The 7,233-nt window shown below is 34.6% G+C and overlaps 1 protein-coding gene across 1 annotated transcript; it reads left to right on the top strand.

Annotated features, from left to right (window-relative positions):
• The first annotated feature begins 295 nt into the window (after positions 1 to 295).
• Positions 296 to 7,002, top strand: LOC128211773 (nuclear receptor-binding factor 2-like). The gene is made up of 4 exons (XM_052916821.1): positions 296 to 398; positions 2,123 to 2,207; positions 4,054 to 4,319; positions 4,689 to 7,002. The coding sequence occupies exons 1-4, from the start codon at positions 378 to 380 to the stop codon at positions 5,223 to 5,225; spliced, it is 909 nt and encodes a 302-aa protein (XP_052772781.1). The 5' UTR covers positions 296 to 377; the 3' UTR covers positions 5,226 to 7,002.
• The last annotated feature ends 231 nt before the right edge of the window (positions 7,003 to 7,233 follow it).

The raw sequence follows: 7,233 nt of genomic DNA on the forward strand, positions 1-7,233 counted from the left end.
TTGATGGGTTTCATCTTCAGAAGACAGATTGGCTTGGAAGAAACTGGGATCCTACTCGAAGGAATAATATATTTTTGAGCATTAAACTGTAAAAAAAACATGATTTTTTTCTAATTTACAACTAGACTGAACTACATGCCATGTCATGGAATCTTATGATCATGGATTATTTTTAATTTTGTGAAATTAAAAGTTTTGTTTCTCCAAGATTTGTTCAGGGAGTACTAATTAGATCAGTTGTTTCCTGAATAAAATTCACTGCTCAGAGCACAAGCTTACTGTTGTCTGCCCCCAGACCACAGCTGATCTGTTGTCTGCCTCATTTGTATTTTAACGATATTAAAAATAACTATTTTCTACAATATTTATCAAGAACTATGGACGCTCCTTTAAATTTGGTTTGTTTTCAATCTTTTGTTTGATTCTATGTAAAATTCGTTGATCTTACAGAAAATATGTTATCTGAAACGACTGAAGTTTGAAGTTGACTTAATTTCGGATGACCCAGTTTTGGGAAATAAATGATTTGTTGCTGTACGAAATTATGCGATACTCTCTGAAAGATGGTCAGTGTGCCGCAGTATATAATTAGCTTGAGGGGAGACTTACAAGCTTCACAAGACGTTGAGGCTTATTGGATTAATGTGGTCCAATAAACATGAGTACAACAACAGGAATATAACATTCATGAACAAAAATTGAAGGGTACAATTTGATTAGTAGTACTAGAACAGTAGGGTACTATAAGGGTTTTCACTGTTACATGTTTTGTCTGATTTGACAGTTCCACATGATAAGATTGAACTTTTTTGTTCATCAATGTTCATATTGTTTTCAATTTAATGCTCATATTTGTTGATATTTAATTGAATCAAGGACCTATAAACCAATTTTAGGTTCTATTATAAAAGTTTATAGGTCCATGATCGAATAAGTTATTCCGAAATAAAATCTTCCAAAATTTCTTGTGCTTTGCTTACTCCATTTTGTATAAGAAATGATTGTAAACATGATATAAATCAATACCAAAGCTTGCTGCATATAACCCTTGAATATATTTTTTATCGTGTTCTCAGGATTTTCACACTGTTTTTAACTTTAATCAATTGACTTCAAATGTCATTTAAGTCTGTTAAGACAACCGAAAATGACCCAAACATTACCAAGTATAATACTTTGAAATATGTATTTATATTATGTGTATAAAAAAATATGTGAAATTAAGGAAATAAATGATATTGAATTGATGGTATGACTGACTGACATTTGTGAAGCCACGAAATGTCCTTTGGGTCCAGGAACTTCATACTTGGTATGCTAGTTATTCATGACTAGTAGATGACCCCTATTGATTTAGAGATCAAAAGGTCAAAGGACAGGGTTCCCTTAAAAGGTAAAAAACAATATGTTGGCAGTTAAGCTTAAAAATGGTTTCTGCTCAATAACTAAAGAACGCTTGTACCAAGGAACTTCATACTTGGTATGCTAGTTGGTCATGACAAGTAGATGAACCCTATTGATTTTGAGATCAGTAGATCAAAGGTCAAGGCCGCAGTAGATGTTCACTATTTAATACGGGTGAATAAACCAAACTTCAATGTTAGTTCGTCTCCAGTCCAAAATTACAAATTTCATGTCCATCATTTATTTTTTCCCAGCTACGACCACACAATTGGGGAGACAAGCGCGTTTTCAAAAAAGCAATCCTAGTTTATCATTAGTTTTCTTAATTTGAAATAACTGCATTTCTTTTAGTTACGTGTAATAGTTTTTGGAGATTTTTGTGGTGATTCAAGGTGTTTCAACGGATGCTTTATGCTGACATGTAACCCACATACAATTATTTCCTTTACTGACAAATTATAATAGTATTAAAAAACTCAAAGTCACATAATGGTTTCCATAATGACTTTACACTGAGCTTTGAAGTATAACAGCTTCTTTAGGGATAAATATACAATGAGCTTTGAAAAGTACTTGCTATAAGACATGTTCTAACCATTTACCATTCCAGTGTGACATCAAGTATTATAGTTAATCATCATCAATGCTTCAAGCTTCAGAGTGATCATACAGTAGCCATTCAGCCATCATCATTCATTGCAATGGCTTTGTTTTTAAGGCACATCAACAGGGGCGAAAGGCTGACATGCTGTGTAAAGCAGGCAAGTTTGATGAGGCCATAGCCTGTCACAATAGGGCTGCAGGTATAAATTGATTGTATTACAATTTAATTATAATAAATTGTGAATTAATTTGATATGAGATTAACTTACTGCTGTAATGATTAACTTGTAGTTCTAATGTATAAAATGATTAATAATTACTTTTCTCTTCGTGTCATTATTATTATGCCCCCCTTCGAAGAAGAGGGGTATATTGCTTTGCACATGTAGGTCAGTCGGTCCGTCGGTAGACCAAAGCTTGTCTGAGTCATAACTCAACAATTCCTGGATGTATGGTCATCAAACTTGACATTAAGGTTGGGCTTGACCAGTAGATAACCACTATTGATTAAAGGGCTCATCAGGTCAAAGGTCAAGTTCACAGTGACCTTTAATGGTAAAAGAATTTTAAAGCTTGTCAGATTGATAACTCAACAATGCCTAGACCTATGGTCATCAAACTTGATATGGAAGTTAAGCCTGACCAGTAGATGACCCCTATTGTTTTGGGGGGTAATCGGGCCAAAGGTCAAGGTCACAGTGACCTTCAATGATAAAAGGTAATCCAAGTGATAACTCAACAATGCCTGCACCCATGGCCCTCAAAATTGACTTGGAGGTTGGGCCTGACCAGTAGATGACCCCTATTGATTTCACCTTAACCAAATTCAATGCCAACACAGTTGATAATACCGGTAATAGCTCTACATATTTCCTTTAGAATTCCGGGTAAAACACATTTGACCAAGGTATAGGTCAAAGTGACCTTGCAAGCAAACTTGACAATTCCTGGGCCTATGGTCATCAAACTTGACATGAAGGTTGGGCCTGACCAGTAGATGACCCTTATTGATTTTAGAAGTCATCGAGTCAAAGGTCAAGTTCACAGTGACCTTGAATGCGAAAATGTTTCGAGTGATAACTTGACAATGCCTGCACCCATGGCCCTCAAACTTGACTTGGAGTTGTGTCTGACCTGAAGATGACCCCTTATAATTTTAGGGGTCAAAGATCAAGGTCACTAGATCAAGGTCACAGTGACCTTGAACGAAAAAAAAGCTTGTCTGTGCGGTAACTTGTCAATGCCTGCACACATGGCCCTCAAACTTGACATTTAGATTTTTGGTGACCAGCTGATGACTCCTATGGATTTTGAGGTCAAAGGTCATGGTCATAACACACTATCCTCACACTTTGAATGGTCATAACCTTAAAACTGCCTCAACGGCATCCAATGTCAGTGACAAATCAGCTGTCATTCCTGTCCATGCATATTTCATTTATTTGCCCATATAATCCTGACAACATGGCTCTTAGGGGGGGCATAATGTTTGACAAACATCTCTTGTTTAAAGTGTGTTTTACGTAGCTTTTATTAAGCAACAACATTATTTGGACCATGTGTCAAATTCGACAACAAAGAAATATACAAATATGTCTGTTGTTTTAAACTTCTAATGTTATGATTTTCTTTCTTAATTTTATTTTAATGAGAATCTGTCCATCTTTTTCTTGAATTCTTTAAGGGTCTAGACACCAGATAAAACAATTGCAAGAAAAAAGGAAAATTGTCAAAATCTTACATAAAATTGACATCGTTGTGTACAAAGCATTGAATCTTACTTATGTATCACTTACGACACTGCATCTTTCCCATTTCATGTACATTTTTCCAATTCGAAATTTAATATGCTTGTCTACCACGTAAATCCAAATATTTAAAAAAAAAGCATTGGTATATATATCTGTAGTACTCATAAACAGATATGATTTAAACTGGGAAACCATTATGCGCTATTTCAAACAATACAGCAACATGTTGTGTTTATCATATTAAATTGTTGAAAGAATAAGAGTTTCAATGTAATTTTGTCTATTTGCTTTGCAGAATATATCCTTGAAGCCATGCAGCAGATCCATAAAGATAAGACACAAGATTCACAAAAGCTGCCACAGAGCCATAAAGATTGGACTAAACTACTTTATCCACAACAGACATGTACGGACCAGGCACTAGAATCGCTACGTCTTCAGCACGCTCACCACATCAAACAGACGGACAGACTGTATGATGTTCAGCGTCGCGCTCAGCTGCTTCAGATACAACAAAACAAGCTTCATTACTGCGATGTTGGTACTCAGACAAGTCTACAGGTTGGTGTTAGAATTATTCATGACAATTGCAGATTTTTTTCTTTAATTTTATTTTCCTTTAAATATAGACGGAATTCTGAACTATAAAAGTTGGTTTTATATTGTGTCAACAAATGATTGGACTTGATATTCCTGAGGCCTTTTTATTATGTAGGCTTAAGGAATGTTGTATTTTCTCAAATCTTGAAAGTTTAATACCATGTAATACACTTACATTGTATGAAGAAAAACAGAATGGTTCTGTCAATGTAAGTGTACATGCATGTTCATCTTTCAAATCAATAAATTTATATTTTACTAATATCTTTTTGCAATCTGCATTTATAACTAAATCAATTTCACATAATACTGAATTTTGTAATGTTTCAGGGACCAGTTATTTCAACCAGCGCGGAACATTCCTCCCCTTTATCCAGTCATCATCCATATGATATACAGACTCCTTGTCGGGAATCATCCCCATTTGATGAGGACACCATCTACCACACTCTCACTGAGAACGACTCACTTATTGGACTACTTTTGAGACGGAGACAGAATTGTGACAACAGCAAGTCATTCCATTCCGGTATACCTGTTGAGCGGGTTTTCCAGTCTAAAGGGTCTGAAAGTCCTGAAAGTGAAGACAAGGAAACAAAGGACCTTCGGCACCACAATGACGATCTTAGGAAACATGTTTCGCAGCTTCTGAAAGAGGTTGACGAACTGAAAAGAGAAAACAAGAAAATGAGGGTTAGAGATGAAGCAAGGGAGACAATATTTGGTGATGTCGGACATTGTGAGTTGGATTTGATACCTGATTTGCCTCCCCTTGAAATGCCCACGTTTGATATTGACTTCCTTTCTCAGGACAACAAGACAGATAGTGAAGACGCAACAAACTGTTTTGGGAAGTCTCCTATTTAATTAAAGAGGTCTGTCAAACTCTTGTGTTAAGTCTTCTAAATGTGATTCTCAATTTGCTGGTTCAAATATGTCTACAGCCTAACTGTTCAAATGACTGTTTTAACATAAAGTGGAGGGTTTTATCCTCTAGCTTAGTACAAAGTTATGAATGAAATAAATGGTAATTGTTTTCCAAATTGTTTGAGGCTGCCAAAGAAGAATGCCACTTTATACATGTATGTCAGTTGTACATATAAGTCAATTTACAAATTGTTTCTGTGAGTACTTGCGGTCTGTGTGTGATTAAATTATCATTTTCTGCAGTTCTTTCTCGTCTTTGATTTCCTTGTACAAGTTTTAATATTATGTGTTTTGTGTATACAATCAATTAGTCTTATTATTGTGAGTAGTTGATTTTTGATACTGAAGCCTACCCATACTGTTTAATTATGATTATTATGATTTTTAGTATTTATTTCAGTATTAGTATCCATATCAATTTTTTGAAGAGTGGGAGAGGCTGCAATTATAGCAATATCTTTCATATTTATGTTTAATGGATGAAATGGAATAGCCCTGAGTAAAAGGATTGGAAATGAGATTATTTTTTTGCCATTTAATTTTAACAATTTTCTGAGACATAAGTCTTGATTCAAAATTGAGACTGTTTGAATAAATATGAGGTTCAACTGTGTTAACCCAGGCTCTAGTTGGTATGAATAGCATATAATATACCAGGAATTTGTAGCACAGACCGTTCCAAGTATAATTTGGTATATATGTACAAACATTCATCAGACTAGTTTAAAGTGGCAAATGAGATGGATCTAAATTTGAATGACAACTTGACAAAAGTATTGCTGGCTATTTTTTGTCATCCTTATGTCGATCATAATTTATCATATGCTTCAGGCTACCATAATGATACTATTTAATATACTATAGTTATTGTTTAGGTGCTCAGTGTTTTAGAGGAAAATCAATATTGTTATCATTTGTTTAAATTGAATTAACATTTAGCCGGTATGTACTATCAAGGATTTTGAATCTACCAAACCTGATTTACATGTACCTTCACTTTATTTGTCTTCACTCATTAAAAATATTGACACACTTCAAAATTCTGTTTGAATGTAATACAACCCTGCTTGTCTTTATATAATGTTTCTATTTTGAATTTGTTTCGTCTGTGTTCTTTCATTTTCATATATTAATTCAGCATTACATTTGCACATATGTAAATTACAATAACGATACCGGTACTTTGCCTGTCTGGGACCAATATGTTGCTGTCTTAAATTTCAGCTTGACTGTTTTTCCAAGAAGTTGAGGTATCATCATAGCCTTGGCATAGTTAGCTCTGCCCTTACTCTAAATCATTCAGGGTATTCATATGGAATTTGGTTCACATGGTGCCTGAGACAACATACATACATGTATGAAGGCCTTTACCTCTGGATTAAATAGTACTACAGTTATGCCCCTTTATTGACTGAAAACAAAACAAACAGATGAGCATTGACATTCACTTGTGGTGCTCTTGGGTCTTTTGTAGGTAAGGGATGATGATCTGTTTGTTTATATGATCAAATGTTATGTTATTGACTAATGATTTTAGAAATTTATTGTATTGAATGTTTAATAAAAGAACATATGTAAACATGTGTTCCTGTTTATTGTACTAACAGTGAGCAGCTGTGTCAACACTAGTTTCCACTGTTAGGACCAAACTTGAGAGTTGTTGGTGCACGTTTAGTGCACTTCTAGTTAACAAGAAGTGCACTTCACAGTGCACTAGGATAAGACCAGGGTAAGACAACGTCAAGGGTAGACTAATGAAGACAAGGAGTTGACCAGATAAGGCTTCTTCAGTCTTTAATAAATGCTATCTTTACAGTGAAAATTAGAATGATGTGTGTAGTTTCAACAGATGTTTTATGTTAATTAAAATATAGAGAATAATTATAATCGATTTTGTAGTTTCCACAGTAGTCACATTTTCTACTCGAGCATTAAACATGATAAGAAT

The sequence above is a fragment of the Mya arenaria genome, chromosome 12 (genome assembly GCF_026914265.1).
Source record: "Mya arenaria isolate MELC-2E11 chromosome 12, ASM2691426v1".
Classification (NCBI taxonomy): Eukaryota; Metazoa; Mollusca; class Bivalvia; order Myida; family Myidae; genus Mya; species Mya arenaria.

Excerpts from the sequence above, each read along its gene's own strand:
- LOC128211773 (XM_052916821.1), top strand. The coding sequence starts at position 378 with ATGGACGCTCCTTTAAATTTG. Across the intron at positions 399-2,122 it reads TGGACGCTCCTTTAAATTTG|GCACATCAACAGGGGCGAAA; the intron begins GTTTGTTTTCAA and ends TTTGTTTTTAAG. Across the intron at positions 2,208-4,053 it reads CTGTCACAATAGGGCTGCAG|AATATATCCTTGAAGCCATG; the intron begins GTATAAATTGAT and ends TTTGCTTTGCAG.